The sequence below is a fragment of the Ptychodera flava genome, chromosome 13 (assembly GCF_041260155.1).
Source record: "Ptychodera flava strain L36383 chromosome 13, AS_Pfla_20210202, whole genome shotgun sequence".
Lineage (NCBI taxonomy): Eukaryota > Metazoa > Hemichordata > Enteropneusta > Ptychoderidae > Ptychodera > Ptychodera flava.
The window spans coordinates 27062836-27083562 of NC_091940.1; the positions used below are offsets into that span (position 1 = coordinate 27062836).

Genomic DNA, 20727 nt, shown 5'->3' on the forward strand with positions numbered 1-20727 from the left:
CAATGAAAGTATTGACAATTTTCAACTCTCGCAAGTCTCGCTAAATCTCACTCAGGAGGAAAATGGCGAACATTTTGATGCTGCCACCTGAGCTGCTGACCTATGTGTTATCATTTTTGCATGGCACTGACCTCCCTAGTGTTTCATTAGTGTGCAAAAGATTCAAAGAAGCCGTTGACGTAGAATGGGTATGGCAAAAACGCTGCAAACAAGGTAGGTTCGATGTTAAAACTAACTTGGTTAAGTGAGGTCTTCCGGACTTTTGTTTTGATCTGATCACTGACTCAGAACGTGGACTGCACTCCCTCCATCCATGGTACCAGTAGTACAGTGTACCTAGACTGTCATCGGTGGTGTATTGAGGATAGGATTAATATCACAAGTCTGTTTTCATGAAAAACCGCAAGAAAACCGCATTCGGAAGTGCATGCCGAAAATAAGTCCTCTTCGCCTTACCCTACAAACTGAATTTGTGCTGGACTACCGGTATTACTGGATGATCATGTTTACATTCATTTCTCATTAGTTAGCTTCGGAAAACACAGTCTTTCGCAACTACTTACACCCACGACAGGTACTAATGCAAAAACATAAGCTTTATATAATGAAGCCGTTGTGGTAGTTCTATGGCTTGACTTTGTAGAAGATTTTTTCATTCGCTGCAAACAAAATGAAATTAACTGCAAGCGAAAAAAAAAAATTATCGTCTTAATTTCAAACCACCTGTCACTGAAAATTTTCAGCCGAAATTTGCTATTTACACTCTTCCAGTAAAGATGAGACATTCCACTGGCTCATTGTAAAGCAAAGACTAATGGAAAATATCAGCAAATGACTCAGGATGTAAATACGATGAAGCCAGTGTAAAACAACATGATGATTGTTCTCAAGGTGTTGTAGCATATCATGGCTTTTTCATATCCTTTAGCAAGGAAGCTAGGTCTGATCATGGAGGTAAAAAGGAAGACTGACCTCCATGGTCTGATAACGACCAGACTGACAAACAAAAAACCCCAGATAATTGGGACCATATCTCGAACAATTATTCTGTTTTGTTATATTTTTGCTTTCAATAGGTTTGTTTATCCCGCCAAGCCTATCAGAGTATCACTTCCCTCTCTGTTGAATCAGTGAAAAGTGATATCGAGCCAAAGCCTATATGTATTTTCACCAACTTGGCGTAGTGTGTAAAAGCAGGTTGAGTCAGAAAAAAATCAGTTTTACAGTATTTCTGTTTTCTGGGTTCTTCAAGTGTTCATTCTTCAAAATGAACATACCAGATATATTATACCAGACTGGTTTTAAGCAACTGATGGGCACAGGTGACACATATAAACTTGACAAGATAGTGGTTCAATAGGTTTACTCTGACATTTGGATATGTAATGAAAGGAACTCCCATAAAATGGTTGTGGTAATCAAAGAACACAGTGAATGCTGTGTCCATCATTGAAAGCACTCGCAAAAATTCTGCTGCAGCCAGTAAGTCAACTACAGTACACATGCACATCAACTTGCACAGAGATAGGTAGTAATACGCACGCATCAAATTGTGTTGTAATTGTCAAAAGTCTTATCTCTGTCTCACATTCGCTCTTTGTGTATTTCTTTCAAACAGAGTATGGTGTTGATAGCCTGAAAGGTTGGAAGAACCCATCCTATAGAACTGTCTACACAAAAAGTAAGTAACAACAATTTCCATGGGCACTGCAAAACATCATTACTTGTAGTTGGCAAATAGAGTATCTCAAGAAAGATAATGATGAACTAGAGAAAAGAGAGTACTAGGCGAAACAAGTTCTTAACCCTTTGAGTGCTGCAATTTTTCCCACCAAAATTTTAGTGCAACATTTTACCAATTTTTATGAATTTTCCTGTAATTTTTTTGATAATTTTGAACCAAATGATCATTACATTTTATTGGCTACAATTTCTTATCAAAATTTTGGCAAAAATCTTTAAAAAGTTTACTGGGTTATAGTTTTTAAAGGCGACAAAAATTGACTTTGGCACTCAAAGGGTTGAATTCCCCCTCCAAAAATGGAATGTGCCAATTTTATCGTGTCACATGTACTGTATGTATGTTTGTGAGACATCAATTATAATGCAAAGGTTTTGACTTATTAGAGAAGAAAATAAGGTGATGATTGAAAGGAAATAGCGCAAAATTACCTCTTTATCACTTATTCAGCAAGTGTTATCACTGTCCTGAACTAATTTGTCCTCGTCAGTATGTCAGAACCAAATGAGAAAATTAATTATTAACAAGTACAATAAAAAAATTGCCACCTCGGTTTCATGATAGTTGACACAAATACATAGTGAGTGGTTGGTTTTTATGTGCAGATAGTCAAATAAGCTCAGCCGACTTTACCCCAGATGAAGAAATAAATTTCCACGCTGGTTAACTGATGTGTGCTGTAACTTAAACTGGCTGTATCATGTGATGTTGTGTACAGAATGATTTGTAGCTTTGCAGGACGTTTCAGATTTCACACCCTGATGTCAAGGGGAAGTCATAGCAAGGTTGATTCTCCGATGCTTTTTTGTGATAATTTTTTTTTCAAAAAACGTTTGCTTAGTATAGCGCTTGACTTCCAAGCATCGCCTTGGCAGAGTAATACAAATTCTAGATTATTTCCATCTTTGCCAAATGGAGATCACATGTGATGTAAATTCTACATCATTTCCAGTACATTGAACAAAATTCTCTGTGCACATCAGTGTACATTAATTGAAAATGTACTTTGGAAAGAAAAAAAATTTGTTTGCCAACAGTCCACTTCAACGAGTGAAAGAGCCTACGTCAATTATCCGACCTTGTATATCATTTCTGAAATTTCAAACCAAATATCTCACAAAACTAATGTATGTGTGGTGAGTGTCTGTTCCATTATGACAACCATTTATCAATTCTGTAAGTGAAGTATTACGCTGTATGACAACCTCATCAAAGCAGATTTCTGCAATTTTAGCGCAAGGAAGAGGCACTGTCTACCTGCTTGCGTAATAAATCATGAAACAGAACACCACAATAAATCTGTTTTGGATGATGTTAAAGGAAAAGTCATATTTCTTCAAATGCAATTCAAGTTAAAAGGTTTACTTTGCATAATTTAGTTAAAAGGTTTGCTTAAAGCATTCTGGTTTTACATTGAAAGTAATGAATTAGAAGTTGCAATTTAAATCTAGTTTAATGCTAATGCTGATAAATTTAGAAACTATTTATGAAAGGGATTTAAAAATTTAACCAGGGTAATTTTAAATGGAAGCTGCACAATTATATAACCTTTTCTGTGTTTCCTCTGGCTTCTGAAATTTTTTAGTACATTAACGAATTGGGTTTTGAAACTTTTAGTAAATTTTGAAATTTATAAGTAAACTTAACCGTTCCAATACGGAATATCATTCAATCAAATTCAAATTAAGTACCACATGTGCTTAGACAGAACTATTTTGAGGTTTTGAGGCCTTCAGCTCTCAATCAACTAGCTGCTTCCTTGCATTCGTATATTTACGAATCAACAATGAAAAAAATTAGTAAATCATCTAAAAAATTAGTAATTTTACAAATTTGAGAGTGGCAGCGGAAACACAGCTTTTGATTAATTTTGATATATTTTCTTCATTGTTTGGGACATTTAGTCATCGTGTCTGAAGTTGCAAGTCATAAAATATTAAGTAATGGTTAAACATGCCATTATTTGAAACTGAAACAGTAACCAAAGGGTGATTAAAATATCCGAACCTAGAGAAATGGGAATAAACAAGACATTATTCATGTAAGTGCACAGAGCCAACCACGAAGTTTTCTGGTATTCGTTGTCTTGATTCAATCTTACAAATCATGTTAAAAGCCACATCATCTGGACTGTCAGCACAACCTGTATGTGATAATGTGTATAGAGTATGGTAACTGCTGGGAAAATACTACCAGGTGAGTGTACGTTTTTTCGGGATGATGTGAATTTGCATTGATTAACTGTGTCTCAGTAGGCAGTGTACCTAGGTTAACCCTTTGAGCACCAAAGTCAATTTTTGTTAGATTTTTGCTAAAATTTTGCTAAAAAACAGAGGCCAATGAAATGTTGTGTTCATTTGGTCGAAAATTATAAGAAAAATTACAGAAAAGTTCATAAAAATTGGTGAAATGTTGGACTAAAAATTTGGTGGGAAAAAATACAGCACTCAAAGGGTTAATTTTAATTGTACATGTACTATCCAGTATAATCAATGTAACCATTCTGTGTCTTATCCTTCTTACAGTTCTTCACCATTATGGCTTCATTTTTGGAATTTGGCAGCCAGAAATTGGACCGTATGGAGGCCTTGTACATATCTCTGTAGGTATTTTATGTTTTCAGATAAAAAAAGACCATACTGCGTTGAGATAAACTCCTGTTTATTGTTCTCCTCCCTTATCAGGGTTCTCCACAGCTTGGAAAAACAGAGGACAGCCAATTTACATATCAATATATAATTTGTATATTCTTTTTTTGTGAAAATTATTCTTTTTATGGTTCCTAACTATGAATGGATTGTTCAAAAACCACTGGGTGCACAATGCTGTATATTTCCCATAATTCATTATGATTTGTATCCTCAGAGATTCCTCAGTTAAGTCTAACATGTCTCCCATATGTAGGCAAATTCATAGATGAGTAGTAAAAATTCTGAAAACATGCTTTTAAGCACATCATTCTTCTCAATTCTTATTTAAAATGATTTGGAAAATTATGCCTGATTGACATGACACAAAATATTAACCTTGCAAATACAGTGCATTAAGTACAAATACTACAATGCACGATGTCATTGTTGACAAATGAATTCCAGTTTCGACAAAAATTTCAGTTGTCAACAGTAATGTTGTATATTACACTTATACAAGCTCTGTAGACTTAAACTCTGGGCGTTTTGCCACAATTTTGAAAGGACATGGAGTAAATAGCCATATTTCACAAATAGAAGAAATATTACGGGGAAATTCATCAAAGCTTATGGCTAATGGAGCTTTGAGAATCGTTATTGCTTTCTGTGCAGTCGACTTGTTAATTTTCAACTTGCTCAGTTGTTGTTCACCGCTGTCGCTGTCCTTTGGCTCTGATATTGTTCCTTTACAATGATATGTGAACTGCTCCCACTTGGGCTCTGTTTGCATTTATTGGTAAAATCCAATATCAAATTTTATACCATCTGTCAATGTAAATGTTGCCAGTCATTACAACACAACTACAGGCCAGATGTCAGCATTAATGCAAGTTTCATGGCCAGTGATCAGTCAGAAGAAAATGTCTGTCAGTGCTTATGTACTTTAATAATGTCCTTTTTTTGAGGGAATATAGGGCATGGTACATTTTCATGGCTTTCTGGACGCCAGAAATTTCAAATATTTGACCAGTGGCTGTATATACAATTGATTGTATTCACATGCTCTTCTTTGCACAATGCCTGACCTCTGTGAACCCATAAAGAAAGGAAATAACTCAGAGAATAATACAACAACGAAAACTGTAAAGACCAGGACGATAATGTCTGTAAATTTATTCTTGTAAAGCTAAGCATAAATCCTCACTGCACAACTCAGGTGTGACATTCTCTTACTCTTTTGTGATCATAAAATTCTCTGATCAAGCAAACAGATTTCCACTGTGGAATTTTTTGAGTCACATATCTTATTAGCGTTGTAAAATCACACTTTTACTACAGTTGGTTATAGTTTGTCTAAGATAAGTCTGTAGAGATTGACCACAGGGTCGTAAGGCATTATTAGTCGTAACAAAAGTGTAAAAAATTGTTATTAATATATTTATTATGATTATGAATATTGTTGATAAAAAAAATTCAATTTCTTTAATTATTGTATTCTTATAAAAGTACCCAGCAGGACTGCTAGAATCCTGAATGATGATCAATATATATGCCAAATTCACAAATTTGCAGCACGGACCCTCAGAAATATAGTCCGTAGTTACATCTGTAGCATTGCACAGTAGTGCCTTGGCAGTTTCTCTCTCAACAGTAAATAATAGGAAGGAGGCCAATTGTTAGCAGCACAGCAGTGCACAGGCATTCAAGTAACTCACATTTCCTTCACTGCTGTGTTTTTGATTTCCCAAATTTCTACCACACTGGGGCAGGTTGATAGGTCAAGCATCGAACTGACCTTGTTTTATACTCTCAGCCATGCAACATGTAAAGCTTGAACCATCGAGAAATGATGCATCGCTGAGAATTTGGGCCGTTTTCAAAGCTGTCCGGAAGTATTGGTTACATATCTGATTGCATTTTGTTTAAATAGATTCCAAATTAGTGTCACCTCAAAAAGGAAAAATTTAAAATTTTGCTCAAACTTTCCCAAGGAAACTATCAACAATTCTCTTTCAAAATCAAGAATAACAATCAGGGGTCACCTTGCAAATTTTGGTTTTAGAGAATAAATTAGCAAACATTTCCAACACATGAAATTCAAAATGGCTGCCATCCCTGTGTTAATAACCAGGGGGAGAAATTAAATTTCTGATTTTCAAAAAACATGAGACTGAAAATTTTTTTTACCCAAAGAGCTTCAAAATGAACCCCATAAGTGGTAGACCAGAAACGTATTATAATTGCAAAAATGTGAGAGTCTGAATGTCTGTTGCTGAGGCGCATTGATGCTGTTTCCTCTTCAAGTTCATGTGTGATGGATGTTGTATTTCTCTTTGGACAGGTTGTGGACGGTTCAATATTGGCAACACAGCTCCTCCCACCTTGTGATCCCAACGTCACCGCGCCCTTGAGAAAGAAACCACTGTTTTCAATAACTTTGAACGATGATGACAGAACAGAAGTCAGGTGTCTGAAAGGACCAAAGGGACCTCATAAATGCATCATTACCTCCGCAAGTGTGAGTGTTACAGGTTTTACAGTCTAAGAGGAAAACTGTAAATTCTTTTACCGTCTTCCTGTATTAACTGATGTATGCATCTGTGTTTATGTGGGATGTATTTCATGTACATCAGTATGGTGAATCTGAATTGAAAGTTGACAGTTAACCCTTTTCCTGCCAAGTCCATATTTCACCACCAGGTCAAGATGGTTAAAATTAATGAAACACAACATATTCCATATGGTGTATTTTAACATAATACTGTACATTTGAAGGCTGTTGAAAACATAAATACTGTAAACTTGATTGTTTTGGACTAAAGATGCTATAACAGACCAAGCCAAGTGGGTGAAAATATGTCATGTTTTGGCTCAATGCTGCTTTTTACTGACTTGGCTGGTGGGAAGTGATACTGTCTGGCAGGAAAAGGGTTAAAAAAGCCGAGGTATCATATTTTTGTGTACCAGTATCTTCTAACGTATTATAGAATGATCACATGAGTCATTGACAAATTGCTCTCTCAGAAGCAATTCTGATAAGAAAAGAACACCCGTTCCGTAACACGTACACTTTCAAGGCGCTCCATCCCCTGCAGCTGTATTACGCGTTGACTGTTGAACGGTTTCAAGGGACTCATCGGACGAGTGGCAGAACAAATCTTGCGCTCTCTGTACGTACGTGTGTAGTGCACACACACTATCCAGAACTTCCAGAAGTGCGTCCAAGATAGCATTCCACACTTGCGCTATAAATAGGAAGAAAATTGTTGACATTGTACGAAAACGGTCATTTTTCTGACAATGTGATGCCCCAGTCATGAATGTAAGATGTATAATAATAAGGTTATTACGAAAATACTGCAAAGGATGCACTCAGACATTGGCGCCGTGCATCGCCCTCCACTTTGTGTCGGGCGATACGCTGTGCCAATGTCCTCGTGCATCCTTTGCGGTATTTTCGTAACAACCTCATAATATTGTATGAGGGCAAGATAGTTTGTGAGTACAGCTGCCAGTGAGATATACACTGATGCTTCGCCTTCAGTGGTAAGAAATGCTAACTAATATGTGTTTGTACATTGACGTGTCAGTTCAGTGACTATCATCAGGATTTTGTAATCGAATACAACAAAGCAGTCACTCTGATAATGACATCTGATTACCTGTATATTCCAGGAAGAGACGAAAGATGTATTCTGTGCAAAGTGTTGTAAACCAGATAAACACAGACATCCAGGGGGGAGGCATGAGGTATGGTTATATTGTTGTATCTTCTTTTTTCTCTTGCTTTTCTTTATTTGTTTCACCTTTTTTGTGCGTAAAAACTTTGTAGCGTTGTGTTTTGGCCCTCAAAAAATATTGTTTTGTTTACCTACTGGACACCATCAACTAAAATACAATGTACAAGAATACAAGAGTTTACAGCTGCAACAAGGAACTCATGGCCTGTTTCTCAAAATCAGATAAAATTGCAGAAAAGCCAGTGAAAAGCAGCTTTATGATCGACAGACCTGGACTTCAATACATGAGCCAGACTCAAGGACATAATATTTCATTTTTCTCTTGTAGCTAAATACTTTGTACTGCACGGGAGAATTATTTCTCTATCCAGAGCTTTCGACAACTACCCAGCCGTCTTTATCAATGGTGTTGATTAGCACCACTGCGCATGCATGATCTTAAAATATCCCAGATTCGAGGAAGTTGATACTGTCCGCCATCCCGATTCAGCGTTGGTTTATGTGTTCTTATGTATATTGCTTCCTTAATACCTCTCTTGAACCAATCTGGCTCCCGATCCAAGAAGGAAGCGATATACATAAGAACACATAAACCAACGCTGAATACGTCGGGATGGCGGACGGTATCAACTTCCTCGAATCTGGGATGATATTTTAAGATCACGCATGCGCAGTGGTGCTAATCAACACCATTGATAAAGACGGCTGGATAGTTGTCGAAAGCTCTGGATAGAGAAATAATTCTCCGGTGCAGTACAAAGTATTTAACTACAAGAGTACAGTATGTCTGCACAGATGAGTCTGCATCATTATATTTCATTTTTATCTTGACAGTGTGTATTTGGTAAATTGATATGCAAATATTTTTCATTAAAACGGTTATTAATAAAAGAAACCAGTACAATGTGCTCTCAAAACAACAGCTCATTAGATATTCTATCCGAAGAGTACACTAATGAGTGAAGACACTGCAAAGGTTTATGTATTCAGACTCACTGAATGGAAATGGTGAACAGTCTTGGCTGTATTCCTCACCACTAAGCAGTGAGGAAATGTATTTTGTATTAGATTGTGCCTAAGACCAGTATCAAGGCAGGTCCTTTGATCACATTTTGTAGTCAAATGCTCGTTCTCCATTGCATGATTCCTTCAAGTATTGACTTGTCTAGGAGAGTAGTGGAGTGCTGATTTTCCCATCCAAGTAAATTTATTGGTGATCCTAAACTTTTAACCACTGGTGTTGCACTCCTTTTACGTGTGTTTCTAGTTTTGTCATAATTTCTACTTGTTGTGACGCAAATGGAAAGGTTGCCCTCCAAAGTAATATACCATTTTATTCATTCTCTAGGAATTCCGCTCTTGGCTGGAAGAAGAACTTGGTAACCCCAATGAAAATTTACATGACCTTATACGAGAACTTCTACTTATGAAATTTATGATAACCAATCAATATGAGTAGGTAGCATGTATTGGACCTATACGGTATATCCTCCAATTTAACTGATTGTTCACATTTGGCATATACATATTAATGGCTGTAGAATCTTGTATACATGTTGGTCTGTATGTCTTCGCCAAGATACTGTAGAGTGTAATCTGTTCCATAGTCAAGGAGAGATTAGTACCGCTACCAAAAGTATAATTTTATCTCTCCAAGAGGGAAGAAAGCTTACCATCACTTGCAAGTGATCTTGAAAGCATTGATTTCCACACACACTTCATTAATTTCACCATTGTAAAATGTTCAGTGTGAAAAGGACACAGAGCCCTGCTGTTGTGTAGAGTGTTAGTATGTCAACAGACCAGTATGATTATGTCCAATAGCAAAAAAGGAATAGACTTGAGGACATAATATTTCAGGCATGTCATAATGTGAAAAATACCCTATGATTGTGTTTTTGCTAAGGTTTGGAAACATTGATAAATAATTTTGGAGCCTGGGTAAGATTTTTGCTGTTCCTGTGATTGCATTGATACACCATGGGGAACCCTTGTAAAATGACTTTTGAACCAAAGTAACATTGACCTACATACCTGCTGAACAAAAAAACACTGGTAAATTAGAAATGTTGAAGAAATACATAACCTAGTATCTATTTATCACAAAATTTTCACAATGTGCAATTCTTATCAAACGAAGGTGTAGTGAAACATGAGCATATTACTGAAGAGCATTTGATAAATGTACCTTTTCTTTGACATCAACAGAACTGTGTGTCATTATAAGAAGATAGTTCTTCCAGTTCCTATGCAAGATGTTCCCATCCAGCCGGGATTGTTCAAAGGTACCTATGGAAGCCACGGTGTGGAGATAGTCAATGTGTCCTATAAGGATGATAAAATACATGGTACAAAAGTTACGGTAAGCTTTCAAATCTTCCCATGGTTGATTTCATTTGGATGTGTTTGTGATTTCATATGTCAGCTTCAGTCTGCATTCCTTCCTTTGAATATACTCTCTGCCAATCTCTGTCAGCTCCAAAATTGGAGCGCTATACCATAATATTTTCCCCCTCTCATTAGCCAATCAGCGGCCAGCGCGCCATCAGTAAAAATTGTATTTCCTGGCAACCTCCACATGCGTCCTTCGTTACGTACGCCATACTGTGTCGAACTCCCGCGCCGTATTCTGTCATAATGTCGAACAGTTGTGTGGCCACTCTGTCAAAACACAATTTCAAAATCGCGTACCAGTTTTATTCTGGCTAAGACAACCAAACCCCATATACTGTAGAGGGGGAAATTTTTGGCGGGGTTTAATTTTGGCGCATTACGCAGAAACAGAAAGTGCGCGAATTTAAAACACCGTCAATAAATGACCTCTTTATGCAAATGAGGGTCTCACGGTCAAACAAAGGTCAACACTCACGCACTATGTCCAGCCATACCAGGATGCAGAGCACAACAGACACAACAACAGAAATGAAAACGTCAATAAAGTTCGTTGAAAACTTCATTCTTGTGTTTTATTTCAAACATTAAAAATGCATTTCAGCTGTTTTACTAGTACATGTAATAAATTGTGACAAAAATAGGCCCACAGTGTACAGACATCAAGTATCGACAGCCGACACATCGTGACACGATCAGGAAATGGCCTTTACTGGAAAATGAAGACACAATAAATATCAAATCGCAAAAGTCAAAATATCTCGAAGTGGTACATCGAAAATTCAAGCTGTACAGAAAAAAGAAAGTATCACTGTTTCACTGGAAATGATCAAGTTGCTGCACGTACTAAAAATACATGGCATCAAATTACAAATTTACCGAGTGTTTGTACCGTTCGTTTACTACTGCTACTAGTGCTAGTACAGTACAGGGTATTTACTCAAAACAGTCCAAAATACCTGCTTCTCGAAAACCCTCAACAAGAGTCTCTCTTCGTTCTGCAACTTGCTGTACAGCAGTAACAAGCCATCTAGCATGAAGCAGCTTCAGTTCAGTGAGTCGAAGGCTGATCGTCGCGGTAGGGTCTTCATCGCCGCCCGTCAGAGCACTACAAACACGATTGCTGTACCACTGCTGAAACTCCTGCCGCATCAGATCTTTGAAGAGCTTGTTAGCAGCAAGGTCCATGGGTTGAAGGCGATCTGTACAGCACGCTGGCACGAATACGGCAGAAATGTTGTTGTCGCTCAGTTTCTTAAGGAAGTCTTCACCGCGGTGAGCCTTGTACACATCGAAGATCGCAAGGGCTTTCTGGGTTGGTGGTAGGCTGAGTCTCTCTCTCGTTGCGTTGAAATACGGGACGACAATTTTCTCCACGTATCGCACCATCGAATCGTGATTTGACCAGTGCGATTCGGTGTGAAAAATGTCCCACTGCTCTGGAAACTGGTAGGTCGGATGGCATCTATCAGTCTTGCCTTGGTAAAGTAGTTGTGGTGGAAGAAATTCGCCAGCAGCTGATGATGAAAAGACGGCAGTGATTTGGCACTTGTCGTCTAACCCGGTGATCGCAACTTGGCGTGAACCTTCTTCATCCATTGTCCACTGCCCCGTGGGAATGATGGCAACACCGGTTTGATCCCAGTTGATGACAAGCTGCGGTGGGATGTTGTGTTCTTCTACTACATCTTTTATTCGCTGTAGAAATGTCTCTTTGATGGCTGGAAAATCGTCGACGTGTTGCTTTGCTGCTTTGGTGCTCTTTCTCTTAACATACCCCATACGGCGAAGTAACGATTTTGCCCAGTCTGACGTCAGCGTGACATGACCACCATACTCGGCAAGGAGACTTCGGTTGCTGTGTAAGATGACACCACTGGCAATGGAGATGCAGATCGCTGAATTTACCACACCGCCCTTCAGTCGCAGTTGTCTGGTGAACGACTGTACTTTCGTGTCAAGTTCACTGCCTAACATCACCGGCCGCCCTCTGGTAGATGGTAACTTGTCAATGCTTACGTTTTCTTTATCGGTTCTCAAGGCTTTCTGATAGGCTTTTTTCATGTTGCGGACGGTACTTTCGTTGATTGGGTTGTCAAGTTCTTTACTGAATTTTCTAACAGTGTTCATGACACCATTGTTGATCGCGTACTTCGCAATCTTGGCCCTGGTTTCATCTGAATAGTGCTGGTATTTGCCCCGCTTTCGCTTCTTACTAGTGGCTGTAGTGACTTCAGCGTTCACTGCAGCGATCGTCTCGGGTGTCATGTTACACTTCTCGATGTTTGTGGCGTCATTCGGATCTGGTAGACCGGGCTGAGTGAGTTTTGGGAGCGAACCCTTCTGTAACCACTGCTTCAGACTCAGAGACATGATCGTGCTATAGACTGTTAGGACGTTAGGAATTACTAGTGTCACGAACAGCAGCATAGAGGGAGTGATTTTGTTCGCTTGAAAATTCTCGTTTTTATGCTATCTGTCCTTTCATCTTCCGGCTGCCAAACGTTTTTTCCTTTGACGGCATGTCGGTACGTAGTTGTTTACAGGAGAAACTTGTAAATATGCACATAACCTCCCTTCCTCTTTAGCATGTGTAAGGTGTGAAAGAGGCAAAAGTAGCGCGCAAGTGGATCCGCAAATTGCTTCATTGTTGAACTGTCAATCAAACTTTTTGCTACAAAAGAGTTTACAGCATACAGTAAAACGGGCAACTAGTACTTTTCTTACAAGTTTGTTGACCGCCAAATTAAAACGTCGCCAATTGTTTGCCAAAGGGAAATGCGCCAAACTTAATCCCCGCGAATTAAAAACGCTATACAGTATCGCTGTGATTCCTAGACTCTGGCTTGAAGTCCTGCGAAATATAAATCGTGTACCTACACAGATCGTTCAGAATACCCCATTTGTGTCGGAGATGGCAGCGATACAAATTCTACCGTATGGGGACAGTTGTGTGGCCACTCTGTCAACACATTTTCAAAATCGCGTACCATTTTTAGTCTGCGTTTGACAACTACAAAACAGGTATCGTTCTAAAGCTCTGACATTGCTCTTCTTTCTTGCAAATGTTATACGCGTACCTACACAAATAACCTTTATAACAGTATTTCTAATAGAGATGACGAACATACACAAAATGATTCTCGGTACTTGAGCGAAATCGATAAACTTGGGGTAGAAATGAATCGTCAATATTTCGAATATTTGTTCACTAATCGGACTCCTTGTTGGACATGACCTTCTGCTGAACACGTGGATTATGTTGACTGTCGAAATTCGTCGAAATTCACAAGACAGGGGCTTAATAAGCGGCCCAAAACTGCCGATCACACTTGGTGGGTAATTTGTGACACAGCGTGACCCGTACTTTATTAATGATGTAATCTGGTCGATGATTGGTGAATGCCGGAATACATTATCATAATGAGTCTCCAATTTGGAGCTGACCGGACTGCTCTGCCAATCTCTGCCACTCTCCTTCCTCAGACTCATTTTGTCATGCTCACAAAAACATTTATTCAAACACAGATTTCTGTTCCATTCATTCTTTATTTCCACATTTCCTCTTACAAGCTTCCTGCACCTAGAGCTCAACAAAATTAGGCATATTATCAATTTCCTTTATTATTATCATTATCATTCCCACTACATTGCCAATTGTGTTACTTCACATTTTAAATAGGGTGACCCAAATGTGCCTGCGTGTCAGCTGAGCATAGAAGCCGATCTGAACAGCCCGATGGTGCTGACAGCGGAACAGCAAGAGACGCTGGCAATACTTGAGGGCCTGGACATGGATGATGTCATCGTCAGGGACCAGAATGCACAGCAACACTTGCAGCCGTTCAAACTTCCGTCCGGAGTGTCTGACAGGGGACTGAGCCAGTTCCAGGAAGGCAGGAGCATTCAGACATGCAGAGCAAGGTAAGGCAGAGGGGTGTGTTGTGATGGGTTTACTGAGGGCAGCCAAATGTGAAGTGACAAGGGAAGGTTGAGAGCCTGGTGACCGGTCAACTGAAAGTGTATATAGGATGGTCTCATGCAGCCTAGGAAGTTAACTTCATTGCAAAGGAGCAATGCTCTAATTTTTAAATTCAGGAGCCAAATGCTCCTAAATTTCAAAATTTAGGAGCAAAATGCTCCTAAAGTTCAAAATAAAGGAGCAATTATAACCTGTTGTGCCTTGGATAATCTTTTACTTCAATAAACAACATTATTGTGAATGTACACATATACCAGTAGCTTGTATTTGCTGCGTAGACATCTTAATCAAGATTATCTGAATCTGGTTCATTGTTCAAACAAAAGTCAGAAAACTTCAACAGTTCAGTTTCCATGAGTTCATGTCCAGAATTACTACTCATGCATGCACACTACAGAAAATCATTCAGATCTCCATGTTCCATATCTGCAGTATCATCAACACAGACAATATTCTGAGGCCACGACTGTTTTACATTTGGCCGCCTTGCCCTCGTAGATTCATTTAACCAAGACTCTGCATAAACAGTGGGGTCAAATTCAGTGACATCAGGACCTTCCAAGCTGATACGTATCAAGTCTCCCACAGTTTCTGGATGAAGTCGAGTGCGGGCTTCTGTCTTGATTCGTCTTTGTGCAGAGAACCCTCTTTCACACTGGGCAGTAGAAATGGGTAGTGCTGTCATTATCTCTACCAAATGTAGTATGTTCTGAAAATTTGTGCGGTATGGTTCTTTTGTCAACATCAGACTCCACAATGCCATGTGTGATTTATCCAAAAACTGATTGAAGACTAAGAGCTTTAGTTGTCGCCATTCACCTGCCACATCAACAACAATACAACCATTTCTATCAAGTATTGGACCAAACCATTCCAGAAGGAAAGCCAATTCTTGTTGACCATACACCATTAGACTTTCCACTGTGTCGGGCCATGCATCATGATTGAAAAGCACTGATAAACATGCCACTGCCTTCGCTGCTCCTTGCGCATTTACCGTACCCAACAAATTCTGAAACCTTCGCTTCAGTTCTGCAACAGTTGTATCACACGTTTCGTCGATTGCCTTCTGCAGTTGTGTCTTAACTAGGGCTGGTTTGCCCTTCAACTGCACGTCTTGATAAGTGATTTCTTCCGACTCATCATTTTCGCTGTCACACTCGCGGTCGTCAGTATTCTCTCTCTGTTCAGTGTTCATGCATGTACTGGTGAGAAACTGATCAAGTGCACCTTTTGTACATTCTCTGTTTTCATGGACTCCACGGTCGCGATACATGACCTCACTCCATGGATGGCTTGAGGTAGAATAACTTCATTTGCCTGTAAAAGCCGGCTCAGCGATGCTATCTGTCCGAATAAATCCAAAAGGAAATGGCAAAAGGCGGCAAATTTCACTTTTGTCATTTCGCGAACAACTTTACTTGCTCGACCTTGATGTCAGAATTTCGGGTAGTGGCGGCGAGGTGTTCGGCATGTGCTAAAACCGCTGCATACTGGCCGCATGTTGATGGACTGTTTTTGTCCCTCTGCTTTGATGACAGAAATATACGCAGTGCTCTTTCCACGTGCGGAGCCCATCTTGTTCCCGACACGGACTTTGGAGTGTAAACATCAACTCCCAATTCAGAAGCGAGCGATGCGAGCTCTCTGCGACTCTTTGGAGAGTAGTGATACGTCTTCCAAACCATATTCAGAACATCGTGAACATTTTTCACCATCGATATGCCTTTCTGTACAGCAAGCATGACAAGTTCCAGCCGATGAGGCATTCAATGAAAGGACACGATGTAACTTACTTCATCTCGTAGCATTGTGAACACGCTGCAATTTTTACCGAGATTTACCGATGCGCCGTCTGCGCCAAATCCGACAATCTTCGCCCTCCAGTTGTCGTCTATTTTATCGCAGAGGGATTTTGCCGCACTTACCACGCCTGCAGCGTGTGCATGTTCGAGTTCTTTCTGTCCGATGAGATTTACTTTTGGTTTTCCACTTGTTTTGTCAACATGGCGCAAGTAGACTATTTCACACTCCTGCATAGCTCTATCAGTATCGCCATCGATGAGAATGGAAATATAATTAGAATCACGAACACAGTCTGATAATCCCTTCTTCATTTTGTCCGCAATCGTACCGATGATTTCAGCACACTTATGTGTATTGTCATAGGTTGGATTGATATCGACTCCGTTTTTTCTGTGTAGGAGCAATAAACTGGGAAATACAGAGAACGGCATTTCATGTTTAGCGATCAGATAGGCGATGTTCATTTTGATTTTCATTTCTCGCAGTGTAGCGTCACTACTACCCGGCTTGTTGCTTCGGAAGGCTTTTGCCAGAGGACTAGCTTCAACAGACTGAGCGAAGTACTTGTCTCTCGCACGAATATGTTTGAAGGAACTTGCGTGTTCAGTCAAACTCTCTTTTTTCTCGACCAGTTTACCCACTTCACTTCCGTATTCTGACTTCTCTTTTGCCGCTCGACACCATCGACACCACACGCGATAAATATTCCCACAGTGAAGATGTTTACTTTCGTCACTCATATCTACATCAAGCCATTCAAATTGTTCATGCCATCGCACAAGTTTACTGTCTTTCGACTTTCCAATCCGGGCCTGCTTGATTTTGTTCACGATCATTGATGCACCACCGCCATCTTCCTTGCGCCGTTTTGGCGTGGTCACCTCGGTAGAACCCGTACGTGCTGATGTGTCGCCTGGATGATCATCACGTGTTGAACTTGAAACTTCAGCCCGCATCTCAGTCGGTCGAAAAAAGTCTGTAATTTGTTTCTTGCTCATGATGTGTCAGCTTATATCACCGCTGTTTGAAATACTTCAGAATATTGGGTCGTAGTTTGATGAAAAGTTGTCGTGCTCCCAAGAACATGTACCTATGAGTGCAGGGAGCCGTACCGTCGCCACCACGTGTGGTTATATGTTCTTTTTTTTGTTAGAGAGTACCACCTCCACGGCCAAATAAACCAATGCGAAAAAATAGAATTTTAGAGTCGGCAAAACACAGTCGTCCCGGCAATGGCACGGTACGTCAATGGACTTGTCCATCAAACAAATTGCCCAATGAAAAGAAAAGAGAAGCGTCCGATGTCGTCACACAGAGATTTGCCGACAAAAATGTATCAGAAAAAATAAAAGGAAATGTCAATCAAAGTAAAAGAAAATCCAAGGCGAGTCAAGTTTTTGATACATTTGAAGTGAGAGACAGTTGTTCGCTATCAGATTACACGAGCAGCCAAAACAATGCGCTAAATATAGGCCGCGTCTATGGCTCACAGTTTACTCGCTGAATGCGACTATTCTTGTTGTTGCACTCGCTGAATGCGAGCGTATTTTTAATTCCACTCGCTAAATGCGAGCGTTTTCATATTTTCACTCGCATTACCCTAAATTTTAGGCGCAAATGCGAGTAATTACTCGCAACTTCCTAGGCTGTCATGGTAGCTGAAAAAAGACAAGTGCTGCCTGTAAATCTGCTTCTTTCTCAAACATGAACACTCTAAAATGAAAATGACTTGTTTATATGTCAGAGCTTAACTCTCTTGTAATGTCAACAAAGAAAGGTTATTGCAAGGTTTAGTTTTTAAGAGCGACACATTTTAATCAGAGAGACATTCAATCTCTAGAGGGCGCTTTGCACAACCTAGGTAATACAGCAAGGGATTTATCCTGTTGATGTCAACCCTTCCCCATTCCTAATTACAACCCAGTTTTTCCATCGGAGAATGTCACCTTATCAATGTGGAAATGGCATAAATAGGTGTAGACACAGTTGTCACGTGCACTCCAAGTAATTAGTAGTGTACTAAAATAATTTTGAGGAAAGCACAAAGGACCACTTAGTATGCTGTTACTTCAACCAGTCCACAGTAAATCTTTGAAGCATTGAATCTTGCCTTATTTTAAGCTTGCGGTAATCAAAATTTTCTCTTTTGTTTCTTTTTTCCCTCCATGATCTGCTGTAGATACTTTGGCACTGGTCTGATAGCCAGCCATGGTTTCATGAATTCCTCCAGGACGCTGGGCCACCTGGTCATATTCGATGACAACTTCTTCGGTTTTCTGTGGCTTGAACTACGCTCCCTCAGTGTCTACAGCAGAGTCCATGACAAGTTTGACTGAAAGGTTGGTTGTATCTGGAGAACACTGGGCCGTGTCCCACATGTGGTAGAAATCATTGCTCGTCTAAGGGTGCCTGTCATGGTCAGTAAATACAAACATACCCCCTAAGATGATGTTGAATTGTACTGCAGCTTGGCACGGGTCCAGTATTGTTCAGTTTTACTGAAAAAAAGCCACGATGGCAGACACAGAGGTGGCTCATGTATACCAAGCCGTGTGGAGAATCAGTCACACTGGTGATGTGTAGCTTTGGATGATAAAAGTCGCACTTCATATGCAAGAGTTCGGTGCTGAAGTTTTGGACAGAAGTTCCTGCACTGTGCCAACCAATCAGGTCAACTACACTTGTTTTCTATGTTAATTTATTTGCCTGAGATTTCAACAAAGTTCACTTGTTGTCTGTTTGTCCCTTTTCATAGGATGTCTCAGCTTCCAGTGTGTCATCTGCTCTGTGAACATCTTTGTTTGTATTCACTTTTTAAAACCTTTGCTTTTTCACAGCATTGTTTTCATTTACCATGAAAATTTCAGGCTGAAATAATTTCTTTTAAGATGTGAAGACATCAAAACGTTTTTAAATCATGTAAATCATTTTTTTATCTGTCGAGTATATGGCATACACCTGACAGAGTAGGTTGTAAAACTTTAAAAAGTCGGTAAATTTTTGTCACAGAATGATTTGTAACTGGTATGTTGATTTTATTCCTCAAACAAGTCAGTCAGTGTGTTAATTTTTGAGACAAAGCAGTTGTTTAAACTCAGGCTGAAACTCATTTTTTCCCATGTGCTGTCATTCTAGTGACAGAATCATTTTAAGTCTGCACTTTTGATGGGTATGTGTTGTTTAGAGTTCTTCATAGGTATTATCAATATGCTTCAGCCATACCGATGAAAATGCAACTAAAATGTGAATTTGGATGTATGGATTGATCAAAGGTAGAATGTGCCTCAGGGACAGATATATGGAAACTCAAATCTTGAAATTCTTTGCTGGTATACCGCTTGTCTGGGCTCATTTTGAAGCTCTTGGAGTGAATAGTTTCACTGTCTGAATTTTTGTGAAAATCGGCAATTTAATTTTTCCCTTATAGAGTTAACAAAAGAATGGCGGCCATTTTGAATTTCAAATATCAGTAAAATGCAGGGATGGCAGCCATTTTGAATTTCAAATATCAGTAAAATGCAGGAATGGCAGCCATTTTGAATTTCAAATATCAGTAAAATGCAGGGATGGCAGCCATTTTGAATTTCAAATATCAGTAAAACAGGAATGGCAGCCATTTTGAATTTCAAATATCAGTAAAATGCAGGGATGGCAGCCATTTTGAATTTCAAATATCAGTAAAACAGGGATGGCAGCCGTTTTGAATTTCAAATAGTGAAATCAAGGTAATTTGTTTCTCTCATAACTGAATTTGCATTGTGACCATTAATTTTCATTCATGAATTTTGAATAAGAATGGTTGAAAGTTTCCCCGAGGAAAGTTGAGCAACAGTTTGTTTTGCACTTTGGAGACATGTACTACCTTAAAACTGATCATACATGTGTTATGTAAGGAATCACATTTGATTTGAAAAAAAACAGCACCTAGATGAGACCTTTCTTATCTACTTCCAGAAGTGATTGCTTAAATTTTCATAGCAAACAAAATACCATAAATGAAAAATGTGTTTCTCAGAGACTTCATGACACTCATGGTGGAGTAAAATGCGTATCACTCTCACATGACAAACTTTTTAAAAATGTTCCTAAACCAGTTTTTTGTTGAGCTGTCATGCACCATTCATTGGTGCATTCTATAGATAGATTCTGTAAAGTTATCACCTGTAATATGTAAAGAATATAAATAATACAAATTCTAGAAGTGGATAAGTATAGTAAATATTGTATCACCTGGTAGATGGCCCCCATAGTTGGAATTTTTTTGTAAAGTTATATTTGTTTAAACAGTCGTAAAAATATGGCCTCTTGATCAAGGACTGTTTTGGCTGAAATCTCGGCTTTACAAAATGTTTAAGGTATGGCTGTGTGATAGTCATACTGTGATTGACATCCTGTGTCTGTCAGTAGTTCATCATTTGACTAGCAAGAGCAGTCTGA

The 20727-nt window shown here is 39.2% G+C and overlaps 1 protein-coding gene across 1 annotated transcript; it reads left to right on the forward strand.

Moving 5' to 3' along the window:
* The first annotated feature begins 29 nt into the window (after positions 1 to 29).
* On the forward strand, positions 30 to 20366 carry LOC139148006 (F-box only protein 31-like). Its single transcript, XM_070719262.1, has 9 exons — positions 30 to 213; positions 1619 to 1681; positions 4267 to 4343; positions 6713 to 6889; positions 8047 to 8121; positions 9460 to 9566; positions 10320 to 10473; positions 14185 to 14426; positions 18470 to 20366. Exons 1-9 carry the CDS (start codon positions 63 to 65, stop codon positions 18624 to 18626), a joined length of 1203 nt encoding a protein of 400 aa, XP_070575363.1. The 5' UTR covers positions 30 to 62; the 3' UTR covers positions 18627 to 20366.
* The last annotated feature ends 361 nt before the right edge of the window (positions 20367 to 20727 follow it).

Coding starts and splice junctions, on each gene's coding strand:
- LOC139148006 (XM_070719262.1), top strand. CDS start 63: ATGGCGAACATTTTGATGCTGCCACCTGAGCTGCTGACCTATGTGTTA. Junction 6,890..8,046: donor GCATCATTACCTCCGCAAGT/GTGAGTGTTACA, acceptor TGTATATTCCAG/GAAGAGACGAAAGATGTATT. Junction 14,427..18,469: donor ATTCAGACATGCAGAGCAAG/GTAAGGCAGAGG, acceptor GATCTGCTGTAG/ATACTTTGGCACTGGTCTGA.